Source organism: Mesocricetus auratus, unplaced genomic scaffold (assembly GCF_017639785.1).
Source record: "Mesocricetus auratus isolate SY011 unplaced genomic scaffold, BCM_Maur_2.0 Super-Scaffold_100018, whole genome shotgun sequence".
NCBI lineage: Eukaryota > Metazoa > Chordata > Mammalia > Rodentia > Cricetidae > Mesocricetus > Mesocricetus auratus.
The window spans coordinates 1,151,258-1,175,261 of NW_024429199.1; the positions used below are offsets into that span (position 1 = coordinate 1,151,258).

General features: G+C 48.3%; 1 protein-coding gene across 3 annotated transcripts in view; it reads right to left on the bottom strand.

Annotated features, from left to right (window-relative positions):
* Nucleotides 1-24,004, bottom strand: part of Scml4 (Scm polycomb group protein like 4) — a 100,483-nt gene that overhangs the window by 4,793 nt on the left and 71,686 nt on the right. For 2 of the 3 annotated variants that reach the window (XM_005073215.4, XM_040728231.1), the window contains exons 5-6: nucleotides 23,247-23,441; nucleotides 8,816-9,100 (exon numbers count right to left, since the gene is read on the bottom strand). In XM_005073215.4, the coding sequence (XP_005073272.1) occupies nucleotides 8,816-9,100; nucleotides 23,247-23,441 (480 nt within the window). Of the gene's footprint in view, nucleotides 1-8,815; nucleotides 9,101-16,735; nucleotides 16,943-23,246; nucleotides 23,442-24,004 lie in introns of those variants that run through there. The other variant, XM_013115735.3, reaches the window with a different exon arrangement.

A 24,004-nucleotide genomic window follows, 5' to 3' on the forward strand; every position in this document is an offset into this window, starting at 1 on the left:
GTAACATGTGCCTCTGCAAGCTGTGGGCTATGTGATACCGGGCCCTTTCCGGGTCCCCTGGAGATGGCAGTGGCGGCAGAACTGGGGTGTGTCTGGGCCTTCACTTTTGGACTTTGCAGAATGGCTAATCTTCACCTCCAGCAGCCCTGGCAGGGTCCATCTGTACCTGCTCTCAGAGAAAGACGGTGTTGCCTCATTGCTTGTCCTTTGTCCCAGTACTGGGTTCTTCTGACTCTTGAGGAGGGTGCCTCTCCTGCTGGGCCTTCTCCCTGCCATCCCTGATGAATCTTTGGTAAACTCATACTGCTAATGGTATGACTAATCTGTATCGTCTTTGTGACTGGATTAGAATTGCCCAGGAGACACACCTCTGAGAAGCACTTCCAGAGATCAGGGAAGGAAGACACACCCTGGATGTGGGTGGAGCCACCCTGAGGCTGTGGTCTCAGACTGAATGGGGTAATGGTGGATACAGCCAGTTTTATGTGAACTTGGTACCCGCTAGAGTCATTCTGGAAGAAGGAACCTCAATTGAGAAAATGTTCCCAAGAGATTGGCTGTAGACAAGCCTGTGGTACATTGTCTTGACTGACGACTGATGTCAGAGGGCCCAGCTGACTTGCTGTGGGCAGTGCCACCCCTGGGCTGGTGGTCCTGTCTGCTATAAGAAAGCAAGCCAGTAGGCAGCACTCCTCCATGGACTGGGTATCGGTTCCTTTCTCCAGGTTCCTACCTCGAGTCCTTGCTATGATTACCCTGGATGATGGACTACAGGCTGTGAGGTGAACTAACCCTTTCCTCCCCAAGCTGCTTTTGGTCATGGTGTTTTATCACAGCAATAGAATCCCTAGCTAAGACAGCCAGGTAAGTTCCAGCTCTGCTTTACTCTGCTTTCTGCGAACCAGAACTGAGTGTGTTCCACTGCCCAGCCTCACACAACTTCTGCTTCCAGCCCAGCTTGTCATGGGGGGCTGTATCCCCACACTGTGAGCTGACAGAGGCCCTTCTCTCTTCTGTTACTTCTTGTCAAGTATTTGTTCCAAGGAATGAGAAAAGTAAGAAATATCCATATATTCCTATCCCCCAAAACGATTTTCCCATGGCTCTCTTGCTTCTGCTACTTTCTGTCTAGCGTATATTTAACTGTCACTGCCTCCAGCAAGATGCGTCTGTATGCATCTGCCACTCAAGGCCCCTCTGGGTGTCCCTTGCCTATGCACTGTGTCTCCAAGTCAACAGCTGTAGTGTGATTCCACAGTACTTTCCTTCTTAGATGCAGAGGAAGGATTTGGGGCTGGGGGACTTAGGGACAAATCCTGGATCTTCCCCTGCTTATGATTAAACCACAGTTTATCTTAGATCATGGCAGCACTCCCTAGCCAGAAAGGCTGGTTATGGGTACTGAAGTGAGCAAGCACTGGGCCTTCTGGTCAACCCCAGAGAGGAGGCTCCCTATACATCCATGTAGGCATACTGATTATGGCTCATTTTCCTATTGCTTCCCTGTTTGCCCTCCTCCTTCCCACTGATACCCCATCAACCATCAAAGCCCAGGGATTAGGAGCTGGAGAGATGGCTCAGTGGGTAAAACACTTGCCATACAAATATGAGAATCTGAGTTTGAGATCCCAAAACTGACATTAAAAATAAGATGCATTGCAAAAGTCTCTGTAATCCCAATACTCCTCAGAGGAGATAAGAGGAGTGGGGAAGAAGAATCCCTGGAAGCCTGTGAACCAGCTAACCTAGTGTACACAGCAGAGCAGCAGTAAGGAGACCCTGGCCTGAACAAGGAGGAAAGACAAGGATCCGGCACCAAAGACTGTCACTGAACCTCCACGTGAGAATGAGGGCCCACACAGAGTGCAATTCATACACCAATGTACAGGTCCACGACATAGCCACATGTATACACAGACGCGCAAATAAAATGATAGACAGTGAGAGAGACAGAGAGAGAGAGAGGGAGAGAGGGAGGGAGGGAGGGAGAGGGAGGGAGGGAAGGAGAGGGAGGGAGGGAGGGAAGGAGAAAGAGACAGACACAGAGAGAGAGAGAGAGAGAGAGAGACAGAGAGAGAGGGAGAGAGAGACAGAGAGAGAAAGAGAGGGAGGGAAGGAGACACACACACACACACACACAGAGAGAGAGAGAGAGAGAGAGAGAGAGAGAGAGAGAGAGAGAGAGAGAGAGAGAGAGAGAGAGAGAGCCCTGCCAGCCCAGGGGTCATCAGGTCCCTCTGTGAGCACCAAGACCATCCTCTTGCCATCACCTGCCTCCCCATCTGACCTCCTTCTCCTAGGATGCTTCCTATACCCCTTGCAGTGCCAGCACTCATGCTTTCTGTAGCCTCAGACTTTAATTCCCCGAGAAGCCTCCATGTTCACTTCACAATCATGTACCACTTTCTTCCCTGGCTTGGTCTTGGAAGAGGGTTTGCTGAACAATACAACCCAAGTCCTCTCATTACAGGGGTCACACATTACGTTGGCCCCTCCGCAGTTGTGCAGACAATAAATATACTTGAAATGTGGAATTGACGACTGTGAAATGGATCAATATGTTTTGCAGAAACATGCTAGCTTTGTGAGAGTGATCCTTGCCACTACTTTAAGGCTAGAAAAAGGCCAAGATACTGAAAAACAGCAGCTTTCCCACAGGATTATCCTAGGAGCTGAGAAGCAGGCGCCGGCTCCCTTTTCTAAGTCTTAAGAGGAAACTGGTTTCTTCTGAATCTGTGCTGGTTGAGACCTGGATTTACTTTGAGACTCCCCCCCCCACCTTTCCTTGTTGGACCTGGAAGGGTCCCATAAGGTGGTTTGGCACCAGCCATCACACTGAGAAACCGCTAATACTCCCCAGAGTCTCCCAACACTGGTGCACTGGTGAGAGATGATTTTTTACTCTGTTTAAAGACATCTGCACTCACCATGGGGCTGAAGAATCAGAAATCATGTCTGTCCTCAGGACCCGCCCACGGGAGCATGGCTGTTAATCAGGGTGGTAATGGATGTCCTAACCACAAAGGCAGGAAGTCTTTAGCCCAAGAATGATTCTGGGTGATGAGAGCAGAGGTCAAATCTAATTTCCTATACTTGGCAGGAAGGAGGGGAAGTCCGGCCCACAGCGCAGGGTCCGGAGCCCTTGGGAAGAGGTCAGGGACAGCAGCTGCTGTCTGCAGCAGCACAGAGGGCTCCCAGTCTTAGAGGAAGGCCCTGCCAGTGCAGACTGTTGAGAGCAGACACTGAGGCAAGTGTTGTCCACGCTCGGACTTGATGCCAGCTGAGGGCATTTTTTCCTTTTTCAGGATGGTGGAAGAGTAGCCAGGCTGGCTCAGGAGTATTTCTGAGCAGCCTTTTAGTCACACAACACAGGACAGCAGGTAGCCTAAGTCACATCTTGGGAGTTGCTCCTCATCCAAAGCACACAAGCTCATGCTGGAGAAGGCAAATGGAACTTTCCAGACGCACGTTTGCAAAGCCAGTGTAGGTCTGTATTCACAGAGAAAAACCGACAGACCACCACACCCTGCTCCGGCCGCTGGGGAAGGCATCTGGAAGACTGACACGTCCAGGCCGACCCTGGTGTCCGGAAGACAGACACGTCCAGGCCGACCCTGCCCGAGCAGGCAGATGTGAGAGGTCAACCGAGAGCCGAGATGGAGTGAATGAACCCTGCACAGAGAGAGCATGCAAAGCCCTCGCCACCCACAGCATTCTCCAGCGCTGGGAAAGCCATGCTTGGTCAGGCCGCTCCCCGTGGGCTTGGAGTCGTGAAAAGTGAGACCCGGCGGTGAATGGGTACATAATTAAATCTTGTTGCTCCTGAAGCCAGACTGATGGTTAACAGAAAAACAGACCACCGGCAGAGCCGGTGCTGAAAAGCAATCCCCCAGCCCCTGCCGAAGCACAGGTGCCACATCTGCAGATTTCTTTCCGTCTTACGCAGTCCCACGAGCACACACATAATTGGTTTCTGCTCATTCATAATTCAGAGGAAACTTTAGCTAACAGTGTGGAGCAAGCGAGTGATGCGCCAGGAGCCGGAGCTCCCTCCTCCCGCAGCTGCGCCCGGCTCCCCAGTTCTCCAGAGTGCAGGAGAGGTGCCTGCAGAGGTGCCTGCAGAGGTGCCTGCAGAGGTGCCTGCAGAGGTGCCTGGAGAGGTGCCTGCAGAGGTGCCTGCAGAGGTGCGTGCAGAGGTGCCTGCAGAGGTGCCTGCAGAGGTGCGTGGCGGATCTCCACATTTGCTCCAACCCCAGGTACTGCCAACACACTGCACCACAGGCCGGTGACGCTGACACCTCCGAAGGCCTCAGGTGTGCGTCTAAGGCTAGCCCACAATCTACACAGAATCAGGTGGTGTGAAACAGCGTTTCATACTCTCAGTTCCAGTTTGTAACCTACTCTGAGGTGACAGAGACCAGAGAAAAACAGCCCCAATGCGTCCTCATATTTTAATCAGATTTTTCTATGAATCCTTCAAGACAAGCTGACCAGCCGACAGGACAGAAGATGTCCCTGGAGACCGCAGGCCAGGCTGGGCAGTGTTCCTTCTCAGCCAGCGGCTACACTGTGAACCTTCACCCACTTGCCTTGACAGAAATGTGATCTCTGCCAGAGGCCTCTGGACACCTCTCCTTCAAAGGACTAAATGTCCCTTCTCATTTCAGTGGGGGTCACTTCACCTCCCTGGAGCTTTTCCTGACTCCCAAGGTGAGGAGGTCCTGCAACTCCCACTTCCGATATTGTCGTCACAGCAGCCCTCCCCTTCCAACAATATCACAGCAGCCCTCCATCCAATACTGTCACAGCAGCCCCTCCCCATCCAGTACTGTGACAACACCCCCACTTCCAACACTGTGACAACACCCCTCCCCATCCAGTACTGTCACAGCAACCCCTCCCCTTCCAATAATATCACAGCAGCCCCTCCCCATCCAATACTGTGACAACACCCCTCCCTATGCAATACCATCACAGCAATCCCTCCCCATCCAATACTGTCACAGCAACCCCTCCCCATCCATGACAACACCCCCACTTCCAACACTGTCACAGCAACCCTTCCCTATCCAATACTGTCACAGCAGCCCCTCCCCTTCCAATACTGTCACAGCAGCCCTTCCCTATCCAATACTGCAACAACACCCCTCCCTATGCAATACCATCACAGCAATCCCGCCCCTTCCAACAATATCACAGCAACCCTCCATCCAACGCAGTCACATTGGCCACACTTCGGCTCCAACAGCAATCACAACAAACATGCTAAGGTCTGTCTCTCTGGAATGGGATCCTTCTGCCCTGTCCACTGAGTCATCGTCAGCCCTGAGAAGAGTCCCTGCCTAGGTGCTCAGTGAACATCTGCTAACCAGAACACCCCAGTCTCCCTGCCATCTTAAGCAGCAAGGATCAAATAGGATAAGGCTGTAAGTGTCAGAATTAGGCCCAAAGCCAGTGGGCATTCTTCTTGTGTGTCATCCATAAATGTCCAGGAGATTCGCCCCCCCCAAGTCCCACCACCAACCAGCTCACTCCTCTGCTCAGAAATACGTGGTTTATAATTGCTGTAAGTGAATTCCCACCTGCCTGACAGACCCCAAACCATCCAGTGTGCTTTCCCGCATCACCCCAGCCCTAACTCCTCTCCACAGTGAGGTAGCCCTTTCTTGCCCCTGCAGATACCAGGCCTCACAAGTCCCCATCCTCCTCCTTTCTCTAGCAGAATTATCTCTATCCCTCACTGGCTCTGCATCCCATGGAAGCCAACTCTAACCCACAGGAAACATTTGAGGTATAACAACAAGTCAGATTTATTTTGTTTCTGATCCTACATCTTGGCGCTGCCTGTGGTTGGCAATTCTATAGTATGTTCAGGAAGCTTTTGTTATCTGAAACCTCTTTACAGCCCTTTATAGCTCTGGCTGATTGTATCTGGGATAAGAGACAGAAGCTCCCAAATATTGGCCTGAATGTCAGCTTAAACCCCAGGCAAACCACATCCCATGCTGCACTGCGGTGGCACAGGCAGGCACTGGTGGCCCAGGCACCAGGGACAGGGACAGCAGGGGGTTGGGGTAAGGCTACACCCATCATTCTCTCCCGCTCTGCCTGCAGCCTGGAGCTGCTTCTAGACTCTGATTTTAACCCATTGTGATTAGTAGTTGGGGAGAAAATCCACTTCTAGGTTTCTGCGAGGGTTGATGCGTTGGGTCAAACCCACTGAGAAAGAAACAGTTTCTTGATGCCAATGGATTTCACCTGGGATGTAATTTCGGAGAAACATCAAGCAGTCCTTGGAGAGGGAAAAGGCTTTAACAGAGGAGAAGAGAGCGAAGGACCTGCCGCAGGGGTGCAGGCTGGCAGGTGGGTGAGGTTGGGAAAGGAGGCTAAGGCTTTCCCTGTGCTTGTAATGTGATGCTCAGCTCGACACGCTGAACCACCATGCTTTCTAATGCCCGGTAACTGGACAGGTTTGTTTCAAACAAGGAAATTGTGGAGAGGTCTTGGATAAGGAGTCACAGCGGGGCTGGGTTCCTGTCCACTCTCACCCTCTTCTCCATCCTCTTCCACATCAGAAAGGACCCCAGGAAACCATACAAGCAGAAGTCCTGGAGTGGTTTGGACAATCTCAGACTTTGGAGTTGGCCATGTCAGTTTGGTTCAACAACTGACAGACATCTTGATCCATGTTGCCTGGAAATGTATCTGATAACAAACACGTCCTACTTTTACATGATAAATCCTAAGTAGCAGTAGAAAGTGGTCTATGATTGGGGATGCAAATATAAATGAGACCCCCACAAGACAGGTCGTGGTTCTCTTAGTGTGTGGCAAGACAGAGTGATACTTAGGTGCAAAAGTACCGGGGGAAGGAAAATGGAGAATACAATCACTCATAATAAGGAAGTGTTGCTCAGACTGCTGGTTGCCAAGGTCCCTGATTTCTACCTGGAATCCAAGCCCACATTTCCAAGTTTCCTTTGCAGCTGTTGGTCGTGTGATTCAATTCTAGAAAATGAGATGTAGCAGAAATGGAAAGTTCTCTCAGAGACACAAGGCACAACCTTCTGTCCCCTTTCCTCCCACCTACGTGGCTCTCTCTCTTCTGAGGCTGCATGGTTGAAAAGCTCGCCCCTGTGTTCCCATTTTCCCTTGGGCACCCTGCAGAGGCACCGTAAGTGCAAGCCTTACTCTGAAAAGTTCCTGCAGTTATAAAGAGTGGATAAATGCATTTTTCTGCCTCTTCTTCAGAGAGTCCCTTCCCATCCTTAGCCAGCAGAGGCCCATTTGGGGCTTGCTCATCTGGGATGGGTGAAGCTGTTTGAGGATCTTGAATTGTACTAAGCATCTCACGTATGACTCATGGCAATCACTGGAGGAGGGATCCATACCTAGAGAAGAGATGGGGCTTGCCAAAGGGCACACAGCCATCCCAGTGGGTAGTGACAGAGAAGCAAGCTGAAGCTCCCCTGACTCTGGCCCAGAGCTCCCGTCAGCCATTCCAGTTGAGGAGAGGCTGAGGTCTGTTGAGGGATGTATTGGTGGATCTACGGTATTCATGTTTATCAACCACTTACTATGGCCATAGGCCTTCCACTAAAGCTACTTGTAATGTTTTCAACCTTCCCCATGGCTCTGTGAGGGAAGGGTGGTTTGTATGACCGTTTCAACTTCTCAGGCAAGGACACAGAGATCCAGAGAAAGTAGAACTTAAAAAAAGGGCCGTCCAGTTAGAGAACAGCAAACCCAGAATTCCAGGCTGCTGCATCCACAAAGCCATCTGCTCGATCGCTTCTAATCCATTAACGGAACACCAAAGCTTGAAAACAAGTCTGTGAAGCAGGGGTGTCCAATATGATGTCGTATGATACGTGCTACATTAAATTCACCGCTACTCTGGTTACAGGGCGGCCACAGGCTGCAGATTGGACCCGCCTGTTGTAAAGTGCCTGTCAGAATGGCCTCCACGCAGGTCCTAGAATCTCACATCCCCTGAGCACTCTTGTGTGTTACCTTTCTCTTGTGAGGGACAGGAGGGCCTAATGACCAGCACGGAGACACTTTTTTGTCTTGTCTGCTCTCTCCGGTGGACTCAGGCCATGGATGAATCTACTATGCAGAAGACAAGCTTTTGTCCAAGTCTGCTGCTGTTTTCTTCTGGGCACAGAGCTGGCCTCCTTCTTTAGTTAAGTGGGATCTAATGGTCCAGTCTTGCCAATGGATGTGAGTGGGATCCATGCGCAACACTTCCGGGCATCACATATGTCATTGGCATCCTCACTCCCGTCCACTAGATGAGGTGAGACAGGCATGGGAGAGACACAAATGAACAGAAGAGAGGCCCTGCATTGAGAGGGAACACCCCCTTGGACTCTTGAACTAAGCTGTCAATGGCATTTAAGTGAGTGGACATTTTGCAGTCTGCTAATTATTCCTAACCTAATGTATCATTTTCTCCATTTACGATCAAAAAGTTGAGATCGGTTGCCTATAAAAATAGCAAAAAATCTAGCCAGGTGTTGGTGGCGCACACCTTTAATCCTAGCACTCGGGAGGCAGAGGCAGGCAGATCTCTGTGAGTTCCAGGCCAGCCTGGTCTACAGAGCAAGTTCCAGGACAACCTCCAAAGCAATACAGATGAAACCCTGTCTCTGAAAAATAAAATAGCAAAAATCTAAGGGGCTTGTGGAAAGTTCTGGTTTTCAGAAGTGTCATGTTCAAATCCCTGCAATCTAATCCCCCCACCCCATCCCCGCTGTGTCTCCAGGGTGGAGGCCATTAAGCCACCAGGAAGCCAGGGCATGCATTACATTACCACATCTGTTTCCTTCTACTTCATTCCTTTTGGGGCTGGAGGCTGGGAACCTCAGTCCAGGTGTCGATGGACCTCCCGAGGGCAAGGGGTTGGTACGGGAACCACTGGCGGGAGTGGCAGGGCCTCCCCCAGCGTGGCTGTCTCCAGAGCTCAGCCTCTTGTAGTACAGTGAGGAGGAGTGGGTCAAGGAGCCCCTGTGGGTGAAGGCGGTGGAGGCGGTGTCCATGCTGTAGCGGTTCATTCCCGCAGGGCTTGTCAGACACTCTTCAGCCGTGGCTGCCTGGGCTGAAAAGTAAAGATGCAGGGAACAGACTTGAGAGAGCAGCAGTCCAGGGAGCTACCCAAGCCTCAGCCTTGACAAACCCTGCTCTGCCGTGGTCACTATCACCAGTGAGCATGCACAAAGAGGAGACATGAACACAGACTAGTCCTGCAGAGTGAGATCTTGCCTCACCAGGGAGGGCCCAAAAGACAGATTCTTCCATGTTTAGGAGGAACAGGGGCTATCTTGACCCTTAATCACTTGGAATAAACCCCCCAAAATCAATAGTTCTGCTTGTGAACTGTACATGTGATCAGTGTGTATGTGTGTGTGTGTGTGTGTGTGTGTACATGTGTACATGTGGAGGCGTGTTTGTGTAGGTATGTGTAGGGTGTGTGTATATAGATGTGTGTGTAGGGGTGTGGTGTGTGTGTGTGTGTGTGTGTGTGTGTGTGTAAATGTCCAGACACATCATGGAGATAAAGAGGAAACCATTCTACCCCCACCCCCACCTATTCAAAACTATATCTTTTTAGCTTCATCAATAATTGTAGATTTAATACCATCAAACAGATCTTGATATACCAAAAGGAACACAATCAGTAACAACAACAAGTGTTCCAGGATTGGCAATGAAGAAACACAAGACCCAGACGCCTTCACCATGTCTAGATTCCTCCTTCAAGAAGGTACTGAAAAACTAAAATTTGATATTAGGGCAAGTAGCTGGTCCCACTGCTGGGAACTTCCATGGAGACTGCCTGGAAACAAACACCATGAAGAGTCAAGACCGTGGCCCTAACGTAGAGGTAAATTTTGTAGGTGCAGAAATGTCTGTTTTAGGGCTAGAGAGATGGCCTCACAGTCAAGAGCACTTGCTTTTCTTCCCAACAACCTAGGCTCAATTCTTAGGACCTACATGAGCATACAACTATCTGTGGCTCTAGGTCCAAGGGATGCAAACATCAGGCATGCATATAGTGCACAGACATATATGTAGGCAAATAACCCATACACATAAAATAAGATTAAAAAGCTTGTATTGCAGAGGATGAACAATTTCATATGAATAGCCATTCACCTTAAGACAGTAAAAATCAGCAAATTAAATTTAAAGCAAATGGATAGAGATTTGAGCAGAAATTAATCTACTAGAAAAACACTAGGAAATAAAAACAATGATAGCAAAAGCTATCTTTGAAAACAGTAACAAAATTAACAAATCTTTAGATGACTTGATAAAAATATAGGCAACTCAGATCACTAGATTCAGAAATAAAAAAGTATTTCTCTCAACCTTACATGACTAAGAATAGTTGAAGTATTTCTAAATGACTGTAATTAATTAGGTGATTTGAATGAAATGGGAAAATTACTGGAGCTGACTCAAGAAATGATAATCTGTATAGTAAGAAATTGAATGAGCAATTTAAAAAATATCCACAAAGGAGAAAACACAAATGATTTATAGGCAAACTCTATCAAACATTTCAAGATTTAAAAAACATACAGATTTTCCCCAAATTCTTCCAAAAAAGTACAAGAGAAGAGAATACTTCCAACTCATTTTCTGAAGCTCACATTACTTTGCTACCAAATCCAGACAGACATCTGAGCAAAAGAGAATTACTGGCACTAGGACCCTGATCACATGGACGCGGAAACCCTCCCCCAGTACTAACAAGACTGAACCTGATGACATTCAGGAAGAATAATTGAGAGATAAATCAGCATCCAAAAGTAGATTAATATACTGTATTGATAGAATACAAAAGTCCAAAGACTACATGACCATCTCAATAGATGCAGAAAAACATGGGTCAAAACCTCAAAGCTTTCCATGATAAATATCAGTCAATGAGCCAGAACAGAAGGAAATCTCCTCAACAAAGGCTATCTGAAAGCCCACAGGTGACACCACGGTTCATGGAAGATTGGATGCTATTCCCTATGGTCAGCATTACTTATGCCGTCAGCTTTACCTTGGAAGTTTCGGCCATGGCTGAAAGTTTTGCGAAGAAAGAGCAAGAACAGTCTTCCAGATTGGAAAAGGAAGTAAAATGACCACTTTGCATATGAAGGCCTCAAGAAACCAGTTTTAAAATTACTGGAATTAGTAAATTATCAGCAAGGTTGTAGGGTACAAAATCAATACACAAAAATCAATTGTATTTCTATATACTTCCACTGAACAACCTGAAGATGAAATTAAGAAAGCAATTCCATACAATAAGATCAAAAATAGTGAAACACTCAAAAACAAATTGAACAAAAGAAATCTCAATTTATGTTCTGGCAAATATACAACCCCGTTGGAAGAAGATACATAGGAATGGTGAAAATACTGTATTCATAGATTTTTTTGTAACCATTAAGGTGACAATACACTAAAATTATTCAACAAAATCCACACAATCCCTGTTAGAATCCTCAGTAATTTCTTTATTGTAATTAACATACCTAGGATACTTGTCATGAGAAGGCCAAGGAGAAACATTGCCAGCCAAACGCACTCAAGGCCTCAGTGTCACAAAGCTCCTCCAAACAGACAATAGAAGTGAAGTGCTACCAAGAAGTTAGAACTTTCATATAGTGCTGATAAAGAAAAAGCCGCCTAGCCACTTCGGAAAGCATACACATAAGGTAGAATACCACATGACTCAGAAATCACAATCCTGGGTGCGTGCATCAAGGCAATAAAAGCATTTGTCTCTACAAAAACCTGTGCACGCGTGTTTACAGTAGTATTGTTCAAAGATGGAAGCAACTCACGTGTCTACCAGCCAGTGAATGGATTACACCTGAACAACAGAACTATCTCAGCATGGAAAGAGGGAAGCACCCATGTGTGCCACAGCACGGATGCTCCCTGAAGCATTATGCTCAGGTAAGAAGCGTCAACAACCCCATTAACACGATGCACAGAACAAGCATCTCTATAGAGACAAAAAGGCTGGCTAGGGCTTGTGGTTAGGAGAAGAAGGTGACCCGAAAGACCCGTGCTTTATGCTTGGAGTGATGGCAATACCCAGTACTTGACTAGGGTAACAGATGCACATCTCGAACCGTACTTAAATGGATGAATTTGGTGATACATGGATTAAATCTCAATACAGCCGTTTTTGAAGAGGGACAGTGACTTGCAGACTGGAAGCTGTGATCAAACTCTCAAGAGCATTGCAGTTAATTTTGACAGCATTGTCCTGGTCACTAGGACATAGAAGGCTGGGCAGCCTAAATGTCCTGTGTGCCTGACCACATCCTGCAAGGTATTTTCTGGAAGCTAATGCTGTGCCTCTCCACCTGACTAAGAAGGAACACTCACACCTATTGAGTACATCCTGTATGCCAGCACCGCTGTAATGCCACTAAGTAGAAGCACAGCGAATGTTCCCTTTATTCCTAAGTTCTCATAGCTGCCCCTTCCCTTGTTCCAAGTGCTCAGTGCCCACGAAGAAGTGACAATAGTTTCTTCCATAGAGTTTGGCATAGAGGCGAGCTTGAGAATATTTACTGCGTAAACACGGAGCCAGTGTTAACAGGAACAGAGCCATTACTCACAGAGCCAGTGTTAACAAGAACAGAGCCATTACTCCAAAGATGCTTTGACCCGTGTCGTAAAGTGGTGACATGGAACTTCATGTAGACTTGTGACAAGCAATGAAAAAAGGTTTAATAAAACACTTGCACTAATTATTTTAAATCTAAAGAGGATATGCATAAGTTGGCCTGATAGTCTCCTGTAGAGAACACGGGAACCAGGGGAACACGGTTTTACTGCTTTAAAGTGTTGATGACCCTGGGTGAGAATAAAGTAATAAAAATCAGCCTCCAAGTTGAGGTCAGAAGACAAAAACCATCCCAGAAAGCATGAGCCAGGGCGCCCTCCCTTCAAAGGACACTCTGGTGACTCCAAAGTCTTCCTAAGTGGGTAACTATGGGCACAAGTCACCACACCTCACACCTGGCTTCTGAGAGACATGAACAAACAGCATTTCAGATGGCAAGGTGTGAGGGTGAGGCCTGTAATCCCAGGTACTTGGATGCTGAGGCAAAATGATGGCAGGTTCAAGGCCTGCCTAGGCAACTTGGCCATCCCGTCTCAAGATGAAACGGAAACAAAGCACACCACAAGAAGAGGGCTGAAGACACCGTGCAGCAGTGTGGCTCATACTGACGAGGACAAGCTCTAGGTCTAACCTTCCGTTCCACCAAGAAACGAAAAGCAAAGACCGCTCAGCAAATCCACTCGAACCCCATTAAAACACTCGCGTGGGAGTGCCCACAGCACACCAAGTGTGAAATGACTGAAGCCACTCGAGATTGCTATCATGCTACCAGGCTGGAAGGGACTGAGCAACTGGCGTGGCATTTCCCTGGTGTCAAAGGTGTCCCTGGCAGGACAAGCCACAGCCTTAGGTAAAGCGGGGTGAAACTGAATAGCTGAAACCGCGCTGAGTGTGGGTGGAGGTGGCAGAGCCTTCAGGAGGGCGGGGGAGGGGCCTTTGCACCTCCTTGGGCTTTTGCGGTCACTCATGACCTGGGCATTCCTTGGCTGAGGTGCATTTCTCCAGCCTCAGCCTCTCTGTTCTCCCTGTGGGCAGTGTCTGCACCCTGTCTCCTACAGTGCAATGGAACCTCAACAATGATTGACAGGTCATTTCAGCAAAGACCCCATTCCTAAATAAGGACCCGTTCACAGGAACCAGGGCAGCACACATCATTTGGGAGGACATGGTTTGGCTGAGGACAAGTAAATGAGTTTTGTTGGTGTTATTTTTTTAAAGCTTCATTTATTTTTTTATGAATATGAGTGCTCTATCTTCATGTACGACTTTATGCCACAAGAGGGCATCAGATCCCACTATACATGGCAGTGAGTTGCTATGGGGCTGCTGGGAATTGAACTTAGGACCTCTGGAAGAACACCCAGTGCTCTTAACTGCTGAGCCATCTCTCTAGCCCCTATTGGTATTTTTAATACATAATCTCACTCAGTAACCCAGACTAGCCTGGAACTCACAATGTAGCCCAGGCTGGCATTGAATTTACAGCAAGTCTGCCGAGTGCTGGGATTACAGGTACACGGGACTACACATGGCTCTTACGTTTTTACTGTCATGTATTTTAATACAGATCCATAAAGTACAATTAGCAAATCAAACAATGATATCATTGACGAAAGGTTTGTTGAAAAGGAGTCAATTGAAAGGGATATCTGGAGTGATCAACTCTCTAGATACTACTCAGACACGGTAAGAACAGTCAAGTAGAGGGCACATTAGCATTGGAACTACGCTGAGCTAGATCCAGCCTTTGTCTTCTATCGTCAGTAGCTGAGCCTCTTACTGAGAAGCTTCCCCAGGGATGTGGAGAGATGGTTTAGTGGTCGAAGAATCTGTACTACTTTTGCAAAAGTCGAAAGTTCAGTTCCCAGCACCCACACTGAATGGGTTTGGAAAAGAGGACTACAGAACTGTCTGCCGGAGATCTAATGCTCTCTTCTGGCCACTGTTGATACAGCATGCACATGCACAAAGCTACATACATACACATACATAAAAATGGAATAAAGTAAAAACTTCCCCAAGAGATCTCATAGGAAGGTCACTGTGCTACAAATCTATCGCTTAAAATGTCTCTCTTGCATCTAAATCCAATTGCTCTTGCTTTTACATTAAAAAAAATGGCTGATGTGTTTCTCAAAACCATGAGGTTGTTCAACAGACAGGTAGATAGATGGGTTGCAGGTATGCAGAACTTTTAGCAACTTTCACACTTAACTGTGCTGTGACATACACTCATTGTCCGGGAGAAACAAAGGAAGAAAGTTTTACTGGCAGAGAGAACTCCTTTTAGTTTTGTGGCAGACCAGAGTATGAACAGCAGATGTGACCCGCAGACCTGGAATCACCCAGAACCCAGGTCCACAGAGACTGCACCTTCCTTTCACACAGACTCCTGGCAAACCACAGGCCTGGCAGGGAACATGGCCAGCGTGATTCCCTCCTGGGTCCTCACAAAACCCTTGTCATCTGAAATAAGCTCTCCGTCCGCAGTGTGATAATCCAGCGGGGGCTGTGAAGTGCGGGCTGGGCAAAGCAGGGGGAGGCAGGTCTCAGGCACCTTGCAAGCCCCTGTGTCCATCCCAGGACCCATGTGTCTCCTTCAGGGAGAACAACAGGCTGACTTCTGCGCAGCCACAAAAGCTCGCCTCAGCAGAGAGGCAAGCATGCCCAGGGCACATGCTAGCATCTCAGTCCCTTTGTGCGGTCTGGGTGTCTGGGGAACTTTCTGGAAAGCTTTCTGTCTCTTTTTCAACATTGTGATCTGTTTGGGGACTGTGGTTTCCTCGGCTGCTGCATATACAAATCTGTCCATGGAGAAAGCCAAAGAAATCTCTAGAACAGGAAGGGCCCCCTGACTATGTCTCCCTGTTTGGGGAAAAATTTCCTCCCTGTGTCTGCCCAGAGCCTAGGGTACAGTGAAATTGAGGGGGGCTTCCAGGGCCCCTGTGGGCAGATCACTCACTCCATTGTCCTGGAGAACTCCACAGGGTGAGGCAGCAGAACAAAGAGGGACACTGAGGCAGAGGGGATTCCAAAGCAAGCGAGCCTGAAAGCAGAACAGACTTACAGAACAAACACCAGTGCTCAGTGTTAAGGCATGGGTTTGCTTGCTAATAGCCAAGGGAGCTTGGACCACTGATTTGACTCAGTAAATCAAACCAGTACTTGTGTTCTCTAATGAAGGCTGAATGCATCAAGATCACCTACAAAATCCTTCTCACAAATACTTCTTGATCCAGTGATGCTAAGACGATCCAGACTGGGGTACTATACCACCATTACTCCTCTCCGATCCACCCCATCATACACACTCACACACACACACACACACACACACACTCCCCCTCACACACACACACATTCCCCCTCACACACACACTCCCCCTCACACGCACACTAACACACACACACTCCACCTCACAATGCACATACTCACACACACACTCGCACATACTCACTCACACACACACACTCCACCTCACACATACTCACTCACACACACACATTCCCCCTCACACACACACTCCCCCTCACACATACTCACACACACACACACACTCTCTCTCTCTCTCTCTCTCTCTCTCTCTCTCTCTCTCTCTCTCTCTCTCTCTCTCTCTCTCTCTCACACCACATTTCTCCCACATCAATCATAACTTCCCAGTTGAGGGAGCAGCTGCACAGAGGGAGCCCTTGGTAGGGTCATTACGGCTGCCTTCCCCCAGGCTGAAAGCAGTGGCCTTTCTTGATGGATGCTCTGGCCCTGCAGCTCTGCCTAGTTCCTGATTACTGCCCAGAGGGTTTCATGAGAACAGCTTGCCCTGGCTACACTAAGAGCTGGCAGCACCTCAGCTCCCAGCCTCAGGGCCCAGGGGACAAAAGGCTGGACCGAAGCCTGCCACTCACAGCTTCCAGAGTTGTCAAGTTCCTATCAGGGAGGCTTAACCAGGTAGTCATTCCTACAGAGAAAAGCCTGGAGTCCCCAGCAGGCACAGGGAGCCTGGGGGGAGAAGCTGGGGGCAGGACCTGGAAGGGAATGGGTGGGGCTTACCCCTCTCCCCTCAGCCCAGACACAGGTGCCTCCCATCCTACCTGGGTACAGGGTCCTTTTCCTCAGGCTTAGCCCACACTCCCGGGGGCTGCAGCTCCTAACATGTGCCGGAAGATGTGCCATGCAGGGGCCTTCCGTGTCCTTTAAGGGCTCAAAGGCGACAGAAACCAAGCATCCACCATTTCACTGCAGCCTTCGAGGAGGTTCTGGCGGCAGATTTTCTGTTCCCAGGCTCAGTCCCGCCCTTGTTCTTACAGATAAGCAATTCTCGTTTTCCCTTAGGGCCTCAGTGGCCTCGTGTCTCGCCTTCCTGGTTCAAAGGGCACCAGGCCACACCACCTACAGGCGGAGCATTTCATTCGCCTCAATTACATTTTCCATTAACTTCATCTCTGGCCAGTATAGATTTTCTCCTCCAGCATACCCACAGCTCAGCCCGAGGATCAGCACTGACTCCACTTTGGTCCATTTTAGTACATTTACATTTTCCTTTCCCTGAGGAGAGGCCCAGAACCAGTCTTCATCTTTAATGCCTGACACCTGACTTTCCTTCATGCTCCAGCATGTTTCTGGTTTGCCTTAGACTTTGTTCTAAGCTACAGATTAATTTTCCTCCTTTGGAAAGTTGGACCAAGGACAGTCTTGACTGAAGTCAGCTGTTTAGAATAATGAATTCCCTCTGGGCCTCAAGAGGAGAGCAGGATTCATGACCACCTTCCGTGGGATCTGGTGGATCTGCCAAGCCTCTCCCACAAAGTGCATGGGCTACTCAAGCAGGAAGAGACGGGGGTGGTAGGGCAGTCCGCAGTCCTGGCTCCAATTCCTCAACAGCCCCCATGTCTTTTGCTCTTTTATAAATTGGGGAACCGGAGAGAGTATTCCATGAGCAAAGTGTTTGCCCCACAAGTGTGAGGACATGAGTTAGAGTTCAGTATACACACTCATGATCATGCACACACAGTCAGTCATACACACAAGCACACACTCTCACAGACAAGCACACACAAAAGTGCACTCATATTCACAGACATGCACACACATATGCACACACAGACATGCACATTCACAGACATGCACACACAAGTGCACTCACACACAAGCACACACACAGACATGCATACTCACAGACATGCACACACAGACATACACACACAAGCACACTCACACACTCACAGACATGCACACACACACAAATGCACACACACACACATGTCAATTCCTGGGCTTCCTAGTCAGCCAGTCTAGTCAGCTACTGAGCTCTGAGTTCAAGAAGAGACTCTGTCTGAGGAAACAAGGTGACAAGGGGAGAGAAACACCTCAGCAGTTTAACAGTCATAGCATGTGCTTAGCACCATTCACAGCCCTCCTGTAACCAGCTCCAGGAAACCTGATGCCCTCTGTGAACTCCTAGGGGACCTGCACTCACGCACATATGCATACAATCAAAAAGAAAATAAACATTTCTTTTTAATAAAAAGGTGGAGAGCGCCGGGCGTTGGTGGCGCACGCCTTTAATCCCAGCACTCGGGAGGCAGGGGCAGGCGGATCTCTGTGAGTTCGAGACCAGGCTGGACCGACAGCCTCCAAAACAGAGAAACCCTGTCTCGTAAAACCAAAAAAAAAAAAAAAAAAAGGTGGAGAGCAACTGAGGAAGACTCCCAATGTCGACCTTTGACCTTCAAACACATGCACACGCGCATCCATATGCACACACTTACAACCCCTGTCTTAGTTAGGGTGCCTACTGCTGTGATAAGACGCCATGAGCAAAAGCAAGTCGGGGAGGAAAGGGTTTATTTGACTCACACTTCTACCATAGTCCATCACTGAAGGAGGTCAGGACAGGAACTCCAGCAGGACTAGAGCCTGGATGTGGTCCATCACTGAAGGAGGTCAGGACAGGAACTCCAGCAGGACTAGAGCCTGGATGCAGGAGCTGATGCAGAGGCCGTGGAGGGGGTGCTGCTCACTGGCTTGCTCCCCATGGCGTGTTCAGCTTTTTCTTACAGAACCCAGGACCACCAGTCCAGGGGTGGCACTGCAATGTACTGGGCCCTCCCCTGTCAATCACTAACTAAGAAAATGGGGCATTTTCTCAATTGGCATTTCCTCCTTTCAGATAACTCTAGCTTGTGTCAAGTAGATATAAGACACATCCCACACACCCTAAGTAAACTACATACATACACACACTAAATAAATTCTGGAAATAGGAAATGTCCCTTAATCAGTAAAGAAACGCAGAGCAGGCATTCAGCTCCTCAGCATTCGGTGTCTGAGGAACCAGAGTCACAAGATTTGGACCAACCTGGTTTTTTAAACTTTTTTTAAAAATGTTTACTCTATTTATTATGCATACAGTGTTCTGCCAGCAGAGGGAACCAGACCTCATTATAGATGGTTGTGAGCCACCATGTGGGTGCTGGGAATTGAACTCAGGACCTCTGGAAGAGCAGCAAGTGCTCTTAACCTCTAAGACATCTTTCCAGCCCCCAACCTGGTTTTTATAAGTCATCTTGAATCAGGGAAGGACTCATGAGCACAGCTATTATTATTTATTCAAGGTGGACTCAGAAAGAAACCAGCTCTGGTCTTTGAGGAAGGCTGATGGTCTCTGGGATTAGACTGTTTAACAAGTTAACTGTTAAGACAAGACTGTTTTAGTTTTGGTTTGGGCTAAGGGTGAAAGACAGCAGCCATTAGGGAAGCCTTGCCCATCCCCCAAAACAGTGGTAGACACACACATGTTTGAATGAGAACACCCCCATAGGCTCATATACTTGAACACTTGGCCCCCAGTTGATGGAACTGTTTGGGAAGGATTAGTTAGGAGGTGTGGCCTTGTTGGAGGAGGTGTGTCACCAAGAACTGTGAGTTTTCAAAAGACTCATGCTGTTCCCAGTGTGGCCTCCTGCTATCAGTTTGAGATGTGAGCTCTCATGTTTCTGTCACCATGACTTTGCTTTGCCATCATGAACTCTGACCCTCTCAAACCATAATCCCAATTAAATGCTTTCTTATATATGCTGCCTGGCCAGGGTATTAACAATAGAACATAACTAAGACACTTCTTTGTCACAGCATAGAGGATCCTGATGTTTCCAACAAGTGATGCCCAAAGCCTCTTTTATGCTAAAGTGTCACAGATGCTAAGATCTGCTTCGTTGTCCTGGGACTGAAGGCTAAAGAAGACAAGCCCTATATTGTGGCTCCATGGTGTCAGATGACTACAAGCAGCTCTGTACAAAAGCCCTGGAGGACACTGAGCATGCAGTAAAGATGGCAGAGAGATAGCTTTTGTATCATAACTGCCCTTTTAGCATGGTTTACTGTCCTGTGTTGGAGCTGGCAGGTACATGGGTGCCTTTGGGAAGCCTCAGGGCCAGTAGCCAGGGTATACAATGGTCAGATCATCATGTTCATCTGCACTGAGTTGCAGAAAAAGAAATGTATAACCATGATCCTGTGAAACAACAGTTTCACTGTCCCTGGATGCCAGAAGAGCCAACTCTTCAAGTGGGCTCCACCAGTAACTCATTCATAGTGGTTATGGGGGCAAATACATCCCCAGTCATGGGTCCTATAGGTAAAAGTCAGGCCCTGTGCTCTTAAGGGTTTCCATTGGGCTCCCCCCTACCATTAATCATGCTCATCAATAAATATTACACCCTACACTCAGAGAGAGAGGGAGGTGGGAGAGAGAGGGAGAGAGGGAGAGCTCATGTTCATCAATAAATATTACATCCTACACACACACATATGCATGGGTGGGGGGGGGGAGGGAGAAAGGGAGAGGGAGAGTCTCTGATTTTTCTCCAGTAAATGATTACCCACATCTAGTGTGTCAACAAGACTGAGGAGGCTGAGGTTGACCATAAGGTTGACTAGAAGCCAAGTACTGAAGAGAAATATCCAGTCTATTTCCAGGGCTCAAACATGGCCACATGAATAGTTTGGTCTCTACTTGCTGGAGTTTGAGATCTCCACTCGATTACCGTCTGAGTTCCTTGGAAAATCTGAAAGAGTATATAGAGCTGACAGAGGAAAAGAGAGGTACCCTGAAGAGTTCCATATGTGTGCTGAGATTGCTGGGGCAAAGAATGTGTGTTTCTCAAGAAACAGTTGCGGCCATCTGGAGAGAGCTGCAGGAGTGCCTTAGGGCCATGCCACAGGGCGGGCTTCAGCCTAGCACTCACCTGTGATCTCCATAAGGGAATCAGGAAGACTACAAGTTCTAGATCCTACCTCAAAAATCTAGGGGCCGTGGGGGCCAAGTCAAGGCCATGATACCCCAACCAAAGAGAGAGAGACTAGAATTGGTCCCCAAAGGAAATGTAGGTAGCTACCTAGAGAAGAGCAGCAGATATTTGTCCGTGTCAAGAAGCATGTGGGTGACAGACAGTAAGAGCCCACTCACGAGCCCACAGACGACAATCAGCTTCAAACACCTGACAGAAACAGGGAACACAATGCCGACCTGTCTGTCAAGGAAAGCCTAGTGGTCTCTTTCCTTTCCTCCTCCCCCACGATGCTGTGAGGGGTTCAGAAATCAATCAGGATTTGCTGTGCATGCGAGGACGGAGGGCTGGTGACAAAATCCAACCATGCCCACCTTCACCACCACAGGCAAGGGACCTGCAGGAAGCTAAGCTGGAAACACAGGAGGAGATCGCTGAGGGACATTCAGAGATCACAGCCACCAGAGCACATTAGTTTCTGGATAAGAACATTTTGTAACATGAAAGGAACTGGAAAGGTCACAAGGTTTGTTCTAGATTTTATCCATAGTCAGAGAAGAGCTGCTTCCAGAGGACAGACTTCCAGGGCAGTGGGAAACACGAGCTGTGTGCACCTGGTCCTGGTCGTGTCCTATGGTTCTCGGTTTGTTCAACGCAACAAGGGGTAAGGGTCTGAGAAATGAAACCACATATCTCTGCTAGCCTCGTACCAAGATCTTAACTCCATAAGTCTCTGAGCACACTATGGCTATGAGGCGACAGAAGGAATACTTTGTAGCCACACCTCCAACTTCTTGATTGATGTAGGAAGTACAGGCCCAGAGGATAGAGAGGAGCTCACACAGAGGCATGAAGAGAAGCATAGAGGAAGGTACAGTACGTAGCCTCTGCTCACGCTATTCATACTCAGCTACTTTTCTACATATGGTTTCTTCCTTCTTCCAAGGCCTAAGTGTGATCAAAGCAGAACTATAGGCAAGGTTCCTATTGTTTCCAAGAAACCCCTTTTGAAGGATCTAAATGAATCCTTCCCTACTCTCCTCTTGGACTTGAGACTTAGCCCCTCATTCATTCATTCATTCATTCATTCATTCATGTTTAAGACAGCATCACTGTGTAGCCCAGGCTAGCTTCCAATTCATCATCACCCTGCCTCCACCTCCTAAGTGATATGTTGCAGGAATGTGCTAGTACACCTCCCTGACAGATAGTCATCTTGATTGCAAGTATTTTATACTCTGTGCTAATTCTATCTGAGATCCCAGGCCTGCAGATGGAACATTATCTTTTCATTATTTGTGATTTTATTCCTCAAAAACTTTCCTAAACTATGCCTTTCCATAGTAGGGTCTCACATAGAGCTTTGGACAGGGGAAGGTCTGACAACTGTCTAGGAATCTGATTAGTGATGGTTGGTGTTCATTGTCAATGTGACAGACTCTAAACTCACCTGGGAGATGGGTCCCAGGGTGTGCTGGCTACTTTGATATCAACTTAACAAGGCCCTGGTTCTGCTTTGTTTCCGATGGGCGTTTCCTAGACCAACAATGCTACTTTCAGAGAAAGAAAAAAGTCAACACGTCTCTGCTCTCCCTTGAGATTCTTGCTGAATTCTACAAATCCTTGACTCTAGTTTGCTAAGGACTCTACCTGTCATTGGTATCTGCAGAAGCAGATAACGCTGAGGTATTGGTCTCCCTGCCCCACCCACTGGTCATTTATTCAATCTGGGCCATTGTGTGGCTGTGGGATCCAAGTTGCTCAACTTTTCGTTACTTTCCATCCTGTGATAAGGGCAGACACCAGTTCTCAAAGGTAGGTGTATTTGATGCATGGCCCAATCAAATCTCCACAGGCAGGATCTTGGTTACACAGCTTCTTCAAGCAGATAAACATGGGACATTCCCTACGGGAAAACGGCATCTGTCCCATCCGCCTAAATCCTTTGGGATTGTTTAGATCCTTGGTTTCAGGGTCCTTCACTGCCTCAACAATGATAAAAAGTTACCCAGAGTTCCCTTACAGTAAGGGGAGGAACATCATTTGGAAGGTGTGATGTGGTGTCACCTTCTAAATTGTAAACACTCAGGCTGCAAAGCTAGAGTGTCAGCTCCCAGGAGCCGGAGAGGCCACGTTTCCCAGGAGTATAGGACAGGAGTAGTCTGGACACCTGAGTTTCAACAGCTGGGAGTCCTAGTAGCCCAGAGAGATGAGTCTGCGCCTCTAGAGTTCAGCTGCACTCCTCAGCACTGCCTCATCTGCCAGTCTTGAGGGAAGTCCCTGCAGCAGGAGAAGACAACTAAGCCATACTCACCTGACTCAGTCCTCCCGTCCTCTCTCTCCTGGGTCTTCTCCGTGGCACTTAGGCTCCCCGGGTAGGGCAGGTGACTGAAGAGGTTGTCACACAGGAGGCTGCGACACAGTTTGGTCAGGAAGCGGAGGACATAGCCCACACTGTTCACCACAGGCAGACTCCTCAGGTGCTGTTTTCCGTCAAAGGAAGCAGAGACTGGAAAACCAGGAACAGCAACTCAGAGCTGGGCGAAGCAAGCAGGGAGGGCAATCCATTTCCCTTTTGTTTGTGAGTGGGCTCCGCTGAGTTACACTGGAAGTCTTGATAACACCCTGGTTCCGTTCTAGGGGTACCACCCAGGACAGCACGGGTTTTAGTTGTCCTGTCCCTTTGTCTCCTTAGTCTATGACAGTTCGACAGCCTTTCCTTGATTTTCATGACTGTGGCAACAGCTCTGACTAGTTCTACTCAGACACTGTGAAGTTATCTGTCCATTTGCATTTGTCTGATTTTTTTCTTTTCTCATGACTGGAGTTTGGGGCCTGGGGACAGGAGAGAAAGACTATAGAGACAAAGAACCCTTCATGGAATACCAAGAGGGGCCCCGTCAAGCCCACAGGGCACTTCTGGGGGGTGGGAACCTTCCACACTTAGGTGTGTCCCACACCCTTCCACTCTGCTCTCCATATCTGGCTCCTGGGCCCCATCACTAAGTCTGGGTTACCAAGTCACTAAGTCTGCCCACACCCAAGGGTCTTGGGAGTGTCTAACTCCATTTC